The sequence below is a fragment of the Brassica oleracea genome, chromosome C3 (genome assembly GCF_000695525.1).
Source record: "Brassica oleracea var. oleracea cultivar TO1000 chromosome C3, BOL, whole genome shotgun sequence".
Lineage (NCBI taxonomy): Eukaryota > Viridiplantae > Streptophyta > Magnoliopsida > Brassicales > Brassicaceae > Brassica > Brassica oleracea.
Genome location: NC_027750.1, coordinates 4,582,034 through 4,598,622, shown reverse-complemented (window position 1 = coordinate 4,598,622; position 16,589 = coordinate 4,582,034). Strand labels below are relative to the sequence as shown.

General features: G+C 38.0%; 4 protein-coding genes across 6 annotated transcripts; 1 reads left to right on the top strand and 3 right to left on the bottom strand.

Annotated features, from left to right (window-relative positions):
- The first annotated feature begins 276 nt into the window (after window positions 1-276).
- LOC106332850 lies at window positions 277-2,926 on the top strand. Of its 2 annotated transcripts, XM_013771342.1 has the most exons (3): window positions 277-352; window positions 451-465; window positions 550-2,926. In XM_013771342.1, the coding sequence occupies exons 2-3, from the start codon at window positions 458-460 to the stop codon at window positions 2,633-2,635; spliced, it is 2,094 nt and encodes a 697-aa protein (XP_013626796.1). In that variant the 5' UTR covers window positions 277-352; window positions 451-457; the 3' UTR covers window positions 2,636-2,926. The 2 variants fall into 2 exon arrangements, with proteins under 2 accessions (XP_013626796.1, XP_013626797.1); XM_013771343.1 differs by lacking the exon at window positions 451-465 and having other exon boundaries at window positions 580-2,926.
- Window positions 2,927-3,532: 606 nt separating this feature from the next.
- Window positions 3,533-6,082, bottom strand: LOC106335887 (inactive beta-amylase 9). Of its 2 annotated transcripts, none has more exons than XM_013774549.1 (3): window positions 5,726-6,082; window positions 5,036-5,521; window positions 3,533-4,593 (listed from the first exon to the last, which is right to left on the bottom strand). In XM_013774549.1, the coding sequence occupies exons 1-3, from the start codon at window positions 5,960-5,962 to the stop codon at window positions 3,721-3,723; spliced, it is 1,596 nt and encodes a 531-aa protein (XP_013630003.1). In that variant the 5' UTR covers window positions 5,963-6,082; the 3' UTR covers window positions 3,533-3,720. The 2 variants fall into 2 exon arrangements, with proteins under 2 accessions (XP_013630003.1, XP_013630004.1); XM_013774550.1 differs by having other exon boundaries at window positions 5,036-5,518.
- Window positions 6,083-9,422: 3,340 nt separating this feature from the next.
- Window positions 9,423-12,065, bottom strand: LOC106328933 (RING finger and CHY zinc finger domain-containing protein 1-like). Its single transcript, XM_013767479.1, has 11 exons — window positions 11,689-12,065; window positions 11,313-11,400; window positions 11,153-11,209; window positions 10,967-11,077; window positions 10,831-10,874; window positions 10,703-10,743; window positions 10,530-10,612; window positions 10,353-10,444; window positions 10,187-10,256; window positions 9,910-9,951; window positions 9,423-9,817 (listed from the first exon to the last, which is right to left on the bottom strand). The coding sequence occupies exons 1-11, from the start codon at window positions 11,736-11,738 to the stop codon at window positions 9,692-9,694; spliced, it is 804 nt and encodes a 267-aa protein (XP_013622933.1). The 5' UTR covers window positions 11,739-12,065; the 3' UTR covers window positions 9,423-9,691.
- A 976-nt stretch (window positions 12,066-13,041) lies between these two features.
- On the bottom strand, window positions 13,042-16,342 carry LOC106336191 (serine/threonine-protein kinase CDL1-like). The gene is made up of 5 exons (XM_013774947.1): window positions 15,917-16,342; window positions 15,285-15,481; window positions 15,008-15,197; window positions 14,439-14,830; window positions 13,042-14,258 (listed from the first exon to the last, which is right to left on the bottom strand). The coding sequence occupies exons 1-5, from the start codon at window positions 16,041-16,043 to the stop codon at window positions 13,620-13,622; spliced, it is 1,545 nt and encodes a 514-aa protein (XP_013630401.1). The 5' UTR covers window positions 16,044-16,342; the 3' UTR covers window positions 13,042-13,619.
- Between the last annotated feature and the right edge of the window lie 247 nt (window positions 16,343-16,589).

Here is a 16,589-nt window from a genome sequence, read left to right as displayed (position 1 = left end):
TCGAACCAATTACTAAACCCAATCCGGCTATATAATCGGTTCATAGTCGAATCCGGTCTAACCATCGGGTCGGTCCGGTTTTAAAAACACTGGTTGTTTATTATGTTTACTTTTTGACATATGAAAATTCAAAATGATTATCTGGGCATTCTAGGCCCAATAATATTCGTTAGCCCATTTACATTCTTCTCGTCAACTATTTTCCCGCTAAAATGAATTGGGAACAGAGCTTTTTCACCTCCGTGAAAAGGGGAGATCACAACTGTAAAAGAGTGAGATTTTTTCATGCTCCTCCAAAGACGACGGAACATTCGCCGCTGTGCACTCCGACATCGGCCTCTTCTTAGTCAGAGTGAGCTCCTTAATTTCTCAATCTAGGGTTCCTTAGTATATAAAGACGATTGCTTTAGGTTAGGGTTCTTACTAATAATATGTATTCTTCTTCTACAGCACGAAGATGGATCTCACCATTAATGCCGTTACAGAGACTTGGATCAAAGACACTTCCTCAGACCCAACACCTTCCAGCGTCATCCCAAAGTTTTGGACCACGTGTCCATTCTGTTCCGTGTGTTACAGATTACATAGAAGCTTCGTCAGCAAACAGACAAGATGTCGATGTTGTAACAAGGACTTCACCGCGCGTGAGACCCCTCTTCAAGGCCTTTCGTCTAAAGACAGTACACCTAAAAGGATATTGAGTCAAATGCTCCGTGAAACACATCAGTACCATCCGGTTGCTCCTTCCAGTTCCGGTCCAAGCTTTTGGACTACGTGTCGAAACTGTGGGTGTAGACATCGTTATCTTAGAGTGTATTTAGACAAATGGTTCGTTTGTCCGAGTTGCAGGGAGGAAACCATTGCGATGGAAGTGCTTGCGAGATCAGGCGAGGTTCTGTTCAACAAATGGTTCCAAGAGTTTAGATCCATGTGTAAGAACGAGGCTGCGTCTGTCTCTGGAAAGAAAAGCTCTCCTGGTTTGAGATGTGATGTGAAGGTTGTTGGTGAGAAGAGAAAGAGGGAAGAAGAGGTTGCTGCTTTATCTCAAAATCACAGCAAGCCTGATGGTGTTATTGGTAGCGCTGTAGACAATAACAGAAGAGGATTCAATGGTAATGGAGATGAAGCGTCAAGCTCTGGGAATGCTAAGGTGGATAACAACTTTGGTTTACGTGATTCAAGTTCAGGAGGTGATGTACAACCAAAGATTGCTGGTCTAAAGTTTAACGACTTTGATAAGCTGAGGGAGGAAGTAAACTTTGCAGTTGGCCAGGTTTGGGCTATCTATGACACAACAGATAAGGTTCCTAGACAGTATGCTCTCATCAGAAAAGTTTCAGTTCCTTCTTTTGGGCTTAGGATCACATATCTAGAGCCGGATCCTGATGATGAGAAAGAGATCCAGTGGTTTGAAGAAGACTTGCCTGTTTCTACTGGTCAGTTCAGGCTTGGGAAGAATGAGAACACAAAAGACCGTTCGTTTTTCTCACATGTTATCCACTGCAACGAAGGAAGCAACTCTGGTCACATCACTCTTTCTCCAAGAAAAGGAGAGACTTGGGCTCTATTCAAGAACTGGGATATGAACTGGTCTTCAGAGCCAGATTCTCACCGCAAATATGAGTATGAGTTTGTGGAGATTTTGTCAGATTATTATTGCACTGAAGCTGCTGGTGTATCTGTTGCATTCTTGCATAAAGCAAAAGGCTTTGCAAGTGTTTTCTTCCGAATGGGAACTGGTGATGCAGAGACATTGCACATATCACCTCACAGTTTGTACCGATTCTCCCATAGGATCCCTTCCTTCAAACTGACTGGAGTTGACGTCAAAGGTCTGCCAAAGTATGCTTACGAGCTGGACCAAGCTGCGTTACCTGCAACAATCGAAGAGGTAACCGTCCCTTCACATCTATTACCAGAGTTTGCACCTCCAAAGCCAGAAGCTCTCTGCTTTCCTATAAACGGAAAGGTTTTTAAAACTGGTCAGATCTGGTCATACATCGGATGCAATGACAACATGCCTAGGGACTACTGTAGGATCCATAAGATCAGTGTGACTCAAACATTTGAGCAGGCTCCAGTTTACAAAATAGTCTCCTATCGGTTAAAGCCCAAGCGTTTACCTGGGGAAGTCATCATCCCTTGGGAGGACAAGAAACTGCATGTTAGTTGTGGAACTTTCTTGGTGACTAGAGTTCATGTAGCACTCGCTCCTAATAACTTTTCACATCTGATGGTGCCTCAAACCTCCATGGAAGGAAATGAATATACGTATACCATTCTGCCTAAGGTTGGCCAAGTGTGGGCGATATACAGATTCTGGAATGGTTTCCTTGAAGAAACCTATGAGGACTACGTCATTGTCGAAGTTCTTGATGACGCCTTGGACTATAAGGTGTTAGCGCTGGAGCCTGCGTTGCAGTTTAATGGAGATGAAGAGAGGAAGAGAGTTTTTGGAGCAGCTGAGAGTAGGCCACGTGATTTTGATGATGGGGATGAGGTGATATTTACAATTCCAAAGTTGAAAGTGCTGAGATTCTCTCATCAGATTGCTGCTTCCCGGGTGATAAAGGAGGTAGATGGAGAGTTGAAAGAGCTTTTTGAACTTGATTCTACAGCAGTATCTGTATTGTGAGGTGACAAGAGCGTTGAGCAACGGGTGTCAGAGAAGGATAAAGTCCCTTTATATTAGCTTTTTGGTGGATTCTGACTCAAGGTTTGTTCTTGGTTTAAGATCTAAAACCTTTAAAACTTAAAAGACTTTATCCAGTGTTTTATTTATGTTTTTCGTTTGTTGGTTTAAATCTATGGAAGTTCATGAATCTTGAAATGGTGCCTAGGAAAAGAACAGTGGTTTGGATCTCTCCGTGTTTAATTACTAATCACTTGATTAGAGAGTAGTTCTCTGTTTAGTGTTTGTGAAGCCCTCCTTGCATATATGTGAGCTTTGCGCTGAAGTAATCTCAACGTTGGCCTTTTGTGTCATTACTCATGTGATCTGATATAGTTTTTTAAATTACTAAAGATTTGTAAATTTTACTAAAAAGATTCTACCAACAATATTTAAAACAAATACTCATACATTCAATTTCAATTTCTGAAACACAGATATTTAAGTCACTTCCAGAATACAGATTTAAAGGGTTGACATTATCTGATCAGATGTATCAACAAACTGCTCATTTGTATGTACAAGAAGTTCAAGACAAGCAAGTCCATCTGGTTGATCGTTCTCCTGTAAGACCCAATGTCAAATGCCATAAACTCGAACCTGAAGATGTATATGAATCAATCTGGAGATTTTGAGGTGGATAAAACTGTGAAGGTTTTATATTGTTATTGACAAGGCTGTAGACAATAACAGAAGAGGATTCAATTATAGTGGAGATGCAGGAAGGCAAGAAGATTCAGGATGGGGAAAGCAACTCCATGAAGTTAGTTGTTCTAAACAAACATTACCGAATGTCAAAGGAAGCTCAGGAAATCTTGAGGTGGATAAAAACTTTGAAGATGTTACTAACAAGGCTTTAGACAATAGAAGAGGGTTATAATTGAATTAAGAGTACTACAAGGAAACAAGAGATCTCTGTCTTAAACTTCAGGATTCATGTTTTATGAGTACATGGATACAAATAATTGTACAGGATTACGACAAAATCTATATAAATGCTAAATAACAGGAGACATTCTTTCTTATTTGCGTACAAATATTAATACTCATCAAGCAGTTTGCAAACTATGTGCACCAGTGCCTGAACCTAAGCTCACTGTCTGAGCCTCATCCTCTCCCGCTTGATCGTATGAAGACAGCTCGACCTGGTTCATGTTCCGAACAAAGACAGTGAAAGCATGGAAATGCTCAGGCGAGAAGAAAAGAGCTCCCATTCTCTGATAAGTAAACAGATCAATTCCTACACTCTCATCCTTCAGATTCTCAACGATCCTCTCAAACCCACCAGGGACAGAAGCAGAAGAGTTTTGCCCTGAAACAACCACTCCTTGTTTCTTGCATGACGTTTTGATGTTACCAAGTAACGACTCAGGGCTAGAGAGAGAGGCCAGTGACTGGTGCTCGTCGGAAAGATCCATTCCAGGTATTATCATTCTACAAGAGTTCTTTGCAAAGATCTCTGCGATTGCCTCGTACCTGTCGTGACCATTAGAGCTATAGAACCCAGCAGTTAACTCAGAAGGCTGAGATCTCAGCTTGTTCCATTGGTGCAAGAGAGGCAACTTCCCACTTACTGACACTCCACTTCCACCAAATGCTGATGACGCAACGGAGAGGACTCGGTCCGCATGGGAGGTGAGAAGAGACGAGTACCAAGTCAAGAAGAAATCTCCATACTGAGACTCCCATGACCCGCCGTCTGAGAAGAAAGAAGTGGAATGAGGCTGTTGGTCGTAAGCAGGAGCGTCGTGTGGACCACCGAGTCCCCAAAGAGGGTTGCCTGATGACTCGGCGTAGTGTTTGAGAGCTGAAAGCATGTGTTTGTCGTAACACTGGAACTCTCCAGCACCAGAAGGCTTAGTCTCGTGTTGATGAGAAGGGTATCTTAGCTCTCCGGCTGGTCCCATACCTAATGTGATTCCCTGTAAACAAAATGAATAAAAAAATCAGAAACTAAAACCAGAGTAAACATATTGAGTAGGGCTGGGAATTTGGTTAGTTCGGTTTGATAGTTCGGTTCAATCAGGAAACAAAAAAAAAACTCGGTTTTTCGGTCTATAATCGGTTAGTTCGTTTTCTTAAAAAAAAAAAACAGTATCAATCTTAACTGAAATTCCAATCCGAATCGAACCGAACTAACCAAAATCCTAATCGAAAAAACAGAATTACCGAAATTTTTCAGATTTTATTCAATTTAAGCTGAAAATTTAACCGAACTAACCACAAAACCGAAAATTCGGTAAAAATTTTGAAACCGAACAAACCAAAAACCACACCAAAATTTATTCGACCGACCCGAACTAACAGAAGAAACCGAATCTGCAGGCCTAAATTATTATTGAGAATGCAAGTGCAAAACAATACCGTGATAGTGTTCCCCATGTAATCTGAGAAAGCAGACTTGAAGCTTTCGCAGAAACCACCATAAACCTCCATAGGAGTCTTCCCATCAAGAACAGGAACATCATCAACTCCAAAGGACAAGCAATCTTTGTACTGTTTCCCATATCTGTCTGTAAAATACATCCCAGGTTCACCTTCCCCTATCTTTGCCACCCAGTCAGGAAGACCAATCTCCGGGTCTTTGGACCCATGAAAAGAGAGTGACACCTGAAGCTTGAGTCCAACCTTCTTAACAATCTCCGCCACAGCCAAGTACCCTGACCATTCGTATTTCCCCGCAGCTTCTCTCTCAACAACTCCCCAGAAGACAGGTAACTCAACTCCCTCAACGCCGAGTAGCTTCAAAGCTTTGAGCCCAGCGGTGATAGCTTTCATGTGGTTCACGTTGTTGCAGTCTGAAACTGTGTCTAGAGGAAGCCCAACGAATAGTTTCACGCTCTCAAGCTGCTGCAACAAAGACAAAAAAAAAACATGTTTTAATTACATACATGTAATTTTATCTCGTATTGGTAATAACAATCCCACGGGATAAAAGGAGAGACCTTTTTCTCCTGATTTAGAGAAAAACGCAATTTTGCAATTGAAATCGAGTTCAGAAACAAATCAATTGATCTCAAACAATAGCAATCGAAGGAAGAAGAGAATGGTTACCGATCTAGGGTTTGGAGTCGGTTTCAGAAACGGAGCTTGATCGGAGACGATGGCTTCGCATTTCACGGATCTCGGAGAGCACCGGATCCTGATCTCCTTCCATTTCGAGCTTTGGTGGGTCAAGAAACAAACTTTATTTCTCGATTCACCGGACCCAAGTCTAAACCCGAGCTCCCTGAAGGATAATTCAGCTCGGCAGATCTTCGCTTGAGGGTTACCAATCACTGAAACCTCCATTTTTTGTTACGCGAAATCGAAGAATCAAAAAGGCAAAGGGGATAAAGATGAATGTGATTTTATCCTTTAATCCGAAATAAAGATCAAAAGTGATTTGTGGATTGTTTTGAGGATGTTGGGTTTGGTTTATATAAGAGACGAAGATGAGAAAAGAGAAGGTTAATGGATAAAAACTGTGCCCTCGTGGACATTCCACGTGTCGTTACCAAAAATGCTCTCATACTTGTAGCCGCTTATAATTTTCTTTTCGTTTTTTCTACGTTAATGATGGCAATATTGATGGCTAAATGCGTCCACGAAAATTGAATTATCAATGGAAACGTATATTTTTTCTACGTCAACACAGAGAAAATATACAATTTTTATGGTAGTTTTGGTAGTTAATGTTGAAAAGTTGTACTACCTCCGTTCCGAAAATAAGATGTTTTAGATTTTTTTCTTGTTCCACAAACATAGATTTTCTATATTGTTAATGTACTTTTTTTATATTTTTGAGGAACATTAATTGAGAATATTTGAATTGATTAAATTTCATTGGTGGAAAGTTATTGGAAAGTGTATAATAAAGTAAAAAATAAATTAAATTATAAACATTTATTAAATTCTTAATAAGCGTGCATACTCTAGAAAATCTTACTTTCAGGAACAGATGAAGTATAATTTTAATAAACATTAATTGAAAATATTTGAATTGGTTGAATAATATTGGTTGATATTTATTGGAAAATGTATAATAAAATGAATAATAAATTCAATTGTAAAAAATTAATTGTTTCCTTAATATGCGTGAATACTATAGAAAATCATTCTTTCAGAAACAGAGAGAGTACCGTTCAATTAAATATACTGAAAAGTATTTCTAGTGGTAGAGTTTGAGAAAAACATGAGTGATTCATATCAATAGCAAGTGATCTTTAGTACATGTTAAAGCAATAAACAAATTGTTCAATATTAAATAGTAACACACCTTCGCATGGATATACTTGTATCTTTTGAAAAGCGTGAACCAGATATTCTAGCTTTTTTTTTTACGTTCACAAACTTGTATCTCATTAATTAAAACGAGAGGAGTACATAACAATATGAAATTTGTCAGACAAATTCAGTTATTTATTTTACTATTTTTTTTGTCACAACAAAAAAACAGTATCTTACCATTTAATGATTTGTATTATTTTACCCTTTAATGATTTGTATATGCCAAGTTGGTTGAGTACAATTTGATCATGCACTTCAATCGAATGGTATTGTCACACAAAGCTACATATCGTTGTCAAATAAAACTATTTTAAGTAAATTCTATGATCCGGCGTTTGTTACAAATGTTCACTATATTGATTTGAGTTATATGATCCAATTAATTCAGCCCAGTAATGTTGTTTTCTCTTTTAGCTTTGTTTATCAGTTTTACCAGAGATTAATTGTATTTTATTTTGCATATTTACATATTTTTAGTAGTTAATTTTGATCTTGTTGCAGAGAATCGAGTGAACCCAAGGCTTCAGGTCTTGTGCTGCAAATACATCATCTAATACCGAAAGAACAACTCTAGAATCTTTCGCTCTATTGTCTTTTATATTCTCGAGAAAGTTCAAAATAATCTTTACCATACGATCTGAATTCACAATTATAGTACATTTATAGTATCAAAACAATTAAATGTTATCCTAACTAACAGTAACCTATCATTATTGAATTCAGAGAAATGTATCTAGAATGGACTGATGATTGTATATTAGATCATTTACTATTTTAAATTAGTATTTTCAGAATGATTGATTGGAAAATTCTATGATGGATTTACCTACGCATACGATTTACTATTTTAAATTAGTATTTTCAGAATAATTGATTGGCAAATTCTACGATGGATTTGCATACGCATAGGATTTACTACAGACAAGGAACATCAAATTATTTGCAAGCATTATTGGAAAAACACACAATCATGATTCATATGCGTAGTTATCAAAACGTTGATGTTACGTTAAAAATGGAAACGGCAAGTAAAGTGGATAATAACATTGTTTTGTATCGAGGAACAAACGTGGATGTGTTAAATTCCACGTCAAGTTGTCAATGATGACTGTGTGATTTTTATAATAATTATTTCTCACTCGGTGTGATTTTTAAATCAACATATGGGTTCAGACAAGTTGACACGTGTCGAAATATGAGAGGTTCGAAATATCAATGCTGAGTCAGGTCCGTGCAACTATGTTTCCTCAGATTTTGTAGCATTGTCAAGCTGCGACTCTCTCATCATGTGGTTTCTATCATTTTCTAAATATTATTTATACATCTACTTGTATAGATTTTTATACTTAAATTCAGATTTTTTAGATTTTTTTCTTGTTCTAATTTTTTATATTATTAATTTATTTTTTTATACTTTTGAAAAACATTAATTAAGAATATTTGAACTGATTAAATTTTATTGGTAAAAGATTATTAGAAAATATATAATAAAATAAAAAAATAAATTAAATTATAAACATTTATTAAATTCTTAATAAGTGTGATTTTAGCAGTCAAACACTTCATAATTTATAATAGCCATAGAGAAAATCAAAATTATTATTTATTAACGTTACCACTTACGGCTACAAATTGGACTCAGAAACATAATAACGTGATAGATACAGGCCGCGTAGTGACTTTTGCTCTCAGAGAAGTCATTCTTCACGGCAACAAGGTATGTCTTGAATATCTTTTTACTCTCAACTCTTAAGGTAAGGTTGATGATCATGATTGAAGCTTTGTTCTGCTTCTGCTTCTACTTCTACTTCGAACAAGCTGATAAAGCTTCAAGGCTGGAAAATGCTAGCTATTGAGTACGTGAAATCTCGCTACAGATGCAAATACATGTATGTCCTCAGAAACAGAATTGAAAGACTCGAGTTTTACTTACAGCATTGTGAGACCAAAAGTTTTGTTCAAGAGCTTAGGTGGTCAAGTCGAGATTGTGAAAGATGGGAAGCCTTAACTGATGTTCGGAGATAGTAAGCTGTGCGTAAACGGTAAACCCACCAGCGAGCAGGATTTAGCGGATTGCTTGTTGGGCAAGAACAAGATCAATCTTTTTAGGATTCTTGGCAGAGAACCTAATTTCTTGAAAGTACCTATCGAGATAATGGATTTTTTGATTCTATCGCAAAGATCTTTCCTTCGGTTAAGAAGACAGGAAGGTATTACGCCGCAGAGAGTAAACTGATTCTTGATCCAGAGACTGGATTGTATAGCGAAGAGAAGACACCTAGTTACGTGAAAAGACACGGTTGAGGACTCCTTTGAGAAAGTTATCAGAGGAAGGGATGGCTGGCTGGTCAAGAGCTTGGTGAACAGTTCTAATTGCAAAGTTTTATTTAAAATGAGTTTGGGATGCGTACTTATGAGATTATAAGAGATAAAAATCTGTGAATCCGAGATTGTTGAATGAAACAAAAATAGAAACCACACATTGCATATCACAGGTAAATTTCCTGGATCAAGAATATTTAAAGAGTATATTATACATAAATAATCCTGGCTTTCCCACACCCAAATATAAATGGTTTGACCAACAACAAATAGAATCATGAAGAAAACAGATATGTGTTTTGCTTTTGTGACCAACAATCATATTGATCAACTTTTCTTGCTATAACCGATCATCAAGAAAGTTTTTTGCAACAAAAAGTTCATGCTTGCTTTCTGGTAAATAGATGGCAACAAGTGAAAGATCTTTAGTCATTGAGGAAGAACAGGAGGTGCGACTGCTCTGGTGTTGTAAGATCTACAATGTCCACATTTCTGTCCTATTATGTGGAAGTACACTTCTGTTGTGTCGTTACAGTCGTTGCATAGTATCCACACCTGTGAATCCCACACATAATCTTCTTCTGAGTAACTTATAAAACGGTTTTGATTGAGACCTTGAGTGACAGAGAAGAAATATAATTATGTACCTTCTTGTCATGGTAATCTGAAGGCATAGATGTGGCTTCAATCTAACAAACACAAATGAATTAAAATTTGATATTTGAAATGATTTAACATTACTTAAAATATAAATAGATAAAAAAAAAATTGATTTATGGACTGCACTAATACTTGATTTAACCGATTTACACCTGATCTAAACCGATTTAAGAAAATTGTTTCCGTTATGAAAAATTTGCTGCCTGGACCGTTTTTTTAGAACCCTGATTAAAACATAATTCACCAAAAGATGTTAAAACTAACCTCTGCATCCATCCTCTGCCATGTTTTTGACATATCAATCACTGACCTCGAGCAAATAGGACAGCAAAATCTTCACAGCAAAAAGTTCACACATTCAAAAACCCCATCACTAAAAGGTTTAAACACAGAGATATAACCACAAGAAAAAAAAGAGTAAATAGATTACTTGTCACGCTTGATCATCTCATGGTAGCATTCACAGTGCATCGTGTGTCCACATTTCATCACTGTTGTTTCTTTAAGAGAGTCAAAGAGATACTGCAAGAGCAACAAAAGTATCTCATTCATACATTTAGCAGACAGAAACACACACTCAAGCTACGCCTTGACATAACAGACATACCTCGAAACAAATGGGACAGTGATGTCGCATTGAATCCTCAACGCAGCGATGGTTGTTGCGCAGACCAGTTGCATAACAAGATCCTATTAAGCATATAATGGATGATTTTTAGCACTTGGTTGTGTGTGAATGAAACTGAAAATGAACAAGTTTGTTGTTTTTTTAGTTTTTACCACACTTCTTGCAATGGAAGAAGTTCTCACGTCCACCAACTCTGCAACAGACGCAATGAAATTGTTAATAACCACACAAACTTCAAACGAATCACCAATTATACTGTATGAAGGAAATAATCTCTCACCTGCAGATTCCGCAGTCATCACAATGGAACTGTTGTTTCTCAGTCTGAAACAGAACAATACAGCAAAAATGATTAGAACCAAACACCAAGATGCAACAGATTAGAAAAATGTGTAAGAAAATAAAAAATTGTTTACATTATCATCATAGAACTTGCAGATATTGCAAAAGTATTCTCCCATGTTGACACCACAGTTGGAGCATACTTGAGCTACCGGCTGCTCTGTGTCGCAAACAGAACAAATCACCTGAGAAAAAACAGCCATAAAGATGCAACAGATTAGAAAAAAATGCATAACTCAATTAAGAGAACTGGAACGTACTTGTTTAACGTCTTGACGAACAAGCTCATGACGGTCGTAGATAATGCGCAAAGTGCTCTGTAATTCAAAAAAGGAAGTTACTTTTAAATAACTAAACTCAGGTTTTACGGTTAGGACATAACAGGGGAAGTAATTAAAGGTTTTGAGTTGAGATTATTACAGTGAACTCGTTGTGACAATGGCGACAATCGAAGATTTCGTTGCAACATGGAGCTCTGATCTGGCATCTCCTCCTGTAGTGCTGACACCTAATACACATGGAAGAGAAACACGATCTACATGGATCAGACAGAGTCCAATTATAAACTTTTTTTCTGGATCGAGACAGATCTATCAATCGATTACGATCATAAACCGGAGACTGATGAAAACCCATGAATCAGATTTGGAGAAAGGGAGAGACATTGTGATTCAGAGCTTAGAATTATGGGAATCTACGGATCACATTGAAAAAGAGAGAAGACCCACAAAAGCACTGATCTGATAGAATAAGAGAGTAAAAGACATAAAGAGAAACAGAGGATTGTTGTTTTTACCCGAAACCCATTTTGCCAAAGTGAAGGCGATCATTGGGTGAGGCTTCCATGAGAACAGGAGGAGAGAAGCTGGTAGAGAGAGAGATAAAGATGTGAAAAGTTTAACTCTTTCTCTCTCTATAACTATAGACTTTATATATGTGTGGAGAGGAAGTGGATTTGGATTGGACTGAATGGGCTTTGAAGCCGAAAGTTTTATCTGAATCGCAAGGCCAGGAATGAAAACAGAGACCCCACTTCTTGTTCTACAACCTTCCTATTTGCAGGAATGACGAGAGAAAGAAAAAGAAAGCTTGGAGCTTTTATTCTCTCTCTATCTATCCTTGAGAATGTTGTTAGCGTGGGAGGTCGTGAGATTTAAAGAAATATGGAATAATTTAAGGGGGAGAGAGATAAGGTGAAGAAAGTGGTGAGTGAGGAAGATGGGATGGGATGACATGGATACCAACCGTAACAGAGAGTAGAGCGCCGAATTATTGACCAATCAGGCAATCACATGTCATCCATTCATTATTTTCAGACCTTCTATTTCCCAAAAGACATTTCTTTGTCTTTGTAAATTGTGTAATATTTGCAAGAGAGGTTAATAAATGACCCATTTGTTTACCAATGGGATTTTTTTGGATTACAAGATTAAAGATCACGTAATAAAGTTTAAAGCTACTTTTCTTGTTGTTATCAAAATATTCTTTCTTCTTATTTTGTTAGGTACTGGCGTGGCAAATACAAAATTATATGATTGATCATTTTTGAGGCAATGAAAGTATAGTGAGAGTTGCAGCCTGCAATAGTAATAAAAGGTCAAGTGTTCGTTGCTTGAATCAGTTACATTGCGCCCACCATGCTCACCGGCCCACGTGATGGTACGACAAACCTATCCTTCTTTTAGAATTTCACTATTACTTAAAATGGAAATAATATATTGAAACAAAATCACATGAGCTTCGAGAAAGAAAAAGAAAATATTATTCGTTAGGTTGCAAATGGTATCTGGTTGAAGTGTTTTTACAAGTTTATTTATTTTATATTGATTTATCTATATATTTAAAACGAAATTTAGAATACTATTGAACTTTAATAGTCAACTACTGGTCGAAATAGATACTTATTAATTATTTATAATTTCTGGTGAAGAAAAAATTAAGTGACATATACACTGGAACTAAATGAGTAATATCATTAGCTCTAAATTTTTGATGATGATAAACAAGGTTCATGAGTTTAAACTTCTTAAGAAATTACAAAAAAACGTGGGATGTGGAGAATGTAAGTCAAAGGCTGCAAAAAATGTATTCGTTTCGTTTACATCTTACTAACATAGATGCAGTCCCTTTAAAAGACTTTTGAGACCATCTTGGGAGCCAGTTTTATAGATGAAAGCTTCTACTATTAGGTTACAACCAATTAATACAATATGCATGGTGACAATGTTGGTGAAATATTAGTCTTTGCCGAAAGAAGATGTGGACATAGTAGTGAAGTCTCCTTTTGTGGTCGGATTTGAACAGAGCACATAACCGTAGCTCTCATCACAAAGAAAAGAAGCTGACTTAGCCGGAGTTTTTTTTTTTTTTTTCTCTTTCCATAGACTCTAATCCATACACATGATACATTAAAAACAGTGCAACATTAAAATCGACTCAAGACTCTCCCTCCCCTATTACATATACAGCCCATTTAACAAAAACAAAAACATGACTTAAAGAACCATTTTCTCCCCCCTCCTAATCCCTCTACTCACCATTCTTCTTGTTCTTGAGCTTCAACCACGGTACATTGAAGAGTCTCCCCTCTGACTCAGACATCAAATCCGACAACTGACCCGACCAGACCCAAAACAAATGTTCCATATAACCACAAAGCCTCTTGCCATAAAAGACAAAACCTATCTCATGTTCAAACATACAAAAGCTTTTAAAATCTTTCCCTTCTCAGTCATTTGAACTATCAAAGCTTCCCGGTCCATTGGTTCCTCTCTTCCTCTCCCTCCAATTCTCTCCCCACACCTTTGCCTCCGCCACCGCTCTCTCTCTATCTAAATCCCTGTTCCTCGGAGTCCCTCTCCCTCCCCTACCAACACTCGCTGGACTCCCTCTCTGTGACTCCGTCCCTTCCACATCGCTAAACCCCCACTTCCTCCCTGACCCTCCTCCAGCCTCGCTCCCAGCCTCTGATCCAGCATTCACTTCCCTCACCATATCCCTTCTCCTGTAATCAGGAGAGTTCTTGTGAGTCCCCGGTGACCCTAGCCGGCTACGAGTCTCTGCAGGACTATCCAAACTACTCCCATCTCCTAAGCTTCTCCTCTCATCCCTCGTCCTGATGAACGGCGGCCCGACACCGCTTCTACTGTTTTGGCCGTTTGGCGCGTTTGGGTCAAACGTTTGAGAAGCTAAGTAAGTTAGAGCTGTCACCACGTCGCCTATCAACGGTCTTGTCGCTGCTTGTTCCTGTAAACACATTGCTGCAACCGCAAGCGCTTGATACAAACCACGCATTGGATAACGCCCTTGCAGTGATGGATCCGCCATCTTTGGAAACTTCCTACGATCTTTAAACAACGGCCTAGCCTGTGTAACCAAAGCAAAACATTACCCACAACGACCCAAAAAGTTAGTTATAACATCAGACTACAAAAAGGTTGAGACTTTATGTAAAGGTTGAGACTTTATGTGTAAAGGTTGAGACTTTATGTAATGGTTGAGACTTTATGTTTTTAAAATATGCAAAGTTGAGATTTTTAAACGTACCCATGCGACGAGGTTGTGTTCTCCTGGTGCTCGAGCGTTATCTATAGCTTTTCTCCCCGTGATAAGCTCCAGAAACACAACTCCAAAGCTGTAAACATCTGATTTCAACGTGAGCTGCCCTGTCATGGCGTATTCTGGTGCACAGTAGCCATATGTGCCCATAACACGAGTTGAGACGTGTGTTTTATCCCCCACAGGACCTAACTTAGCTAACCCAAAATCAGATAGCTTTGGGTGATAGCCATCTCCTAGAAGAATATTAGATGATTTCAAGTCTCTGTAGATCACAGGCGGGTTCGCCTTATCATGCAAATACTCTAGTCCTTTAGCTGCTCCTGCTGCTATTGTCATCCTCGTGTTCCAGTCCAGAGGCTCTTTACCTGGTGGAAGATCTGACAAAGAACAAAAACTCACCATATAAACTATTTGCAAGGTTATGATACTTTTACCATAAATAATACATCAAACACATGCTAAAAACTTTCCCAATATATCAAATACAGTAGGACTAGACAACGCCCTAGTTTCTGTATATGGTAATAGAGTGGGGAAAATATTGATAATGTTACCGTGTAGATGATCCTCCAAGGAGCCTAGTGCCATGTACTCGTAGACAAGGAGACGCTGGTCACCATCAGCGCAATAGCCAATCAAATTCACAAGGTTGGTATGATGCAGAAGGCTCAGCATGAGAACCTCTACCAGAAACTCTCTGTTTCCTTGTAGACCGTTTCTATCTAGCTGCTTAACAGCTACTATCTGCAAATCCATAAACATGAAACGACTGAGTTTGGTTATGAGAAAATGAAAGGATGATTCTGTTGATTGATTTTCAAGAATCATTACCTGTCCTGTGCTCTCTAGACGACCCTTGTAGACACGTCCGAAGCCTCCTTCTCCAAGGAGACATTCCGGTCGGAAGTTTTTAGTGGCGGCAGCTAACTCTCTGAAAGTAAACGTTTGTGCAGCGATGTTAGCGGTTGGCCCTTCTTTTGGAGCGGTTAGCTCCTTGTGTTCAGAACCTCCTCGAGACTTTGATTTGTCTACACCAAAGAGAGAGGAAAGGTTAGTACTTTTCGTTACAAAGCAATGCGCAGTAAGCAGCTTATGAAGTAACTGACTAGTAGAAGTAGACCGAACATTGAACTAGTGATGTCTACAAGTATAGAACATTCCTCAAACCCTAAAGCTAACGTTTTTATGATTCCTTGTTTGATGGATAGCGTTTAGAAAACTAACTTGACATCTCCTAATTGCATTCCATGTATAGATAACTATAATCAAAGCTCACAAAACACATTAGATCTCTCATGAACTAGAGTCCTACAAGCTTTGTAGCCGTGAAGCTACAGAATATGAATTTAGATCAGAAACATCACCAAAAGGAACAAACTTTATGAGAACCCAGAAGGCTAAATCGATCTAAGAGACCAAAACTCAACAGATCCCAAAAGGCTTTATATGAAAAAAATGTTCACCTAAGCTGGCACGGTGCGACTGCTGAGTAACAGAGCCGTCTTTAGCTGAAACTTCTTTCTTCAACGAATCTTTCGAATCAACGTCTTTAGCAGAAGATCCAAAGCAAGGCAAACAACACCAACTCATCTCCGAAGCTTAAGTCCTCGGAGATATCGAAATTCTAATAAAACAAAGAAACCTTTCCGACAGAATCAATCAACCGGAGATTATCCCAACATGATAAAGCTCAACACATCTCGAGATTTTTTTTTACTGTGAAACCAAACAGGAAAATAGAGTAATAAAGACCAAAAGCCGCAGCCTTTTTTCAATGCGTCTCTCTCTCTTTCTCGAGATCTTTGGTGGGAGATCGAGACCAGCGGCAGATCAACAAATCGAGGTTACTCTTCTTTTTTTTGGATGTGGGTGCTACGCGAGAAGGGGAAGGTAAAAGGAAAAATATAAGAAAAAAAAAAGATATGAAATTTTATTACAAATGGTTTGACATGTAATAAAACCATCAAAGGGATAATCTTTTTCTTAATCGAAAAGTTAAAGTTAGATTAAGGGAATAAGTTTCTGTTTAAATGTGAGATTAATTGCCAACATAAATTAATCCCCCTGCTTAAAACATTTATCTTATCGAAAAATAAATTTTATAAAATAAGCTGTTTAAATTTTCACATACATAAG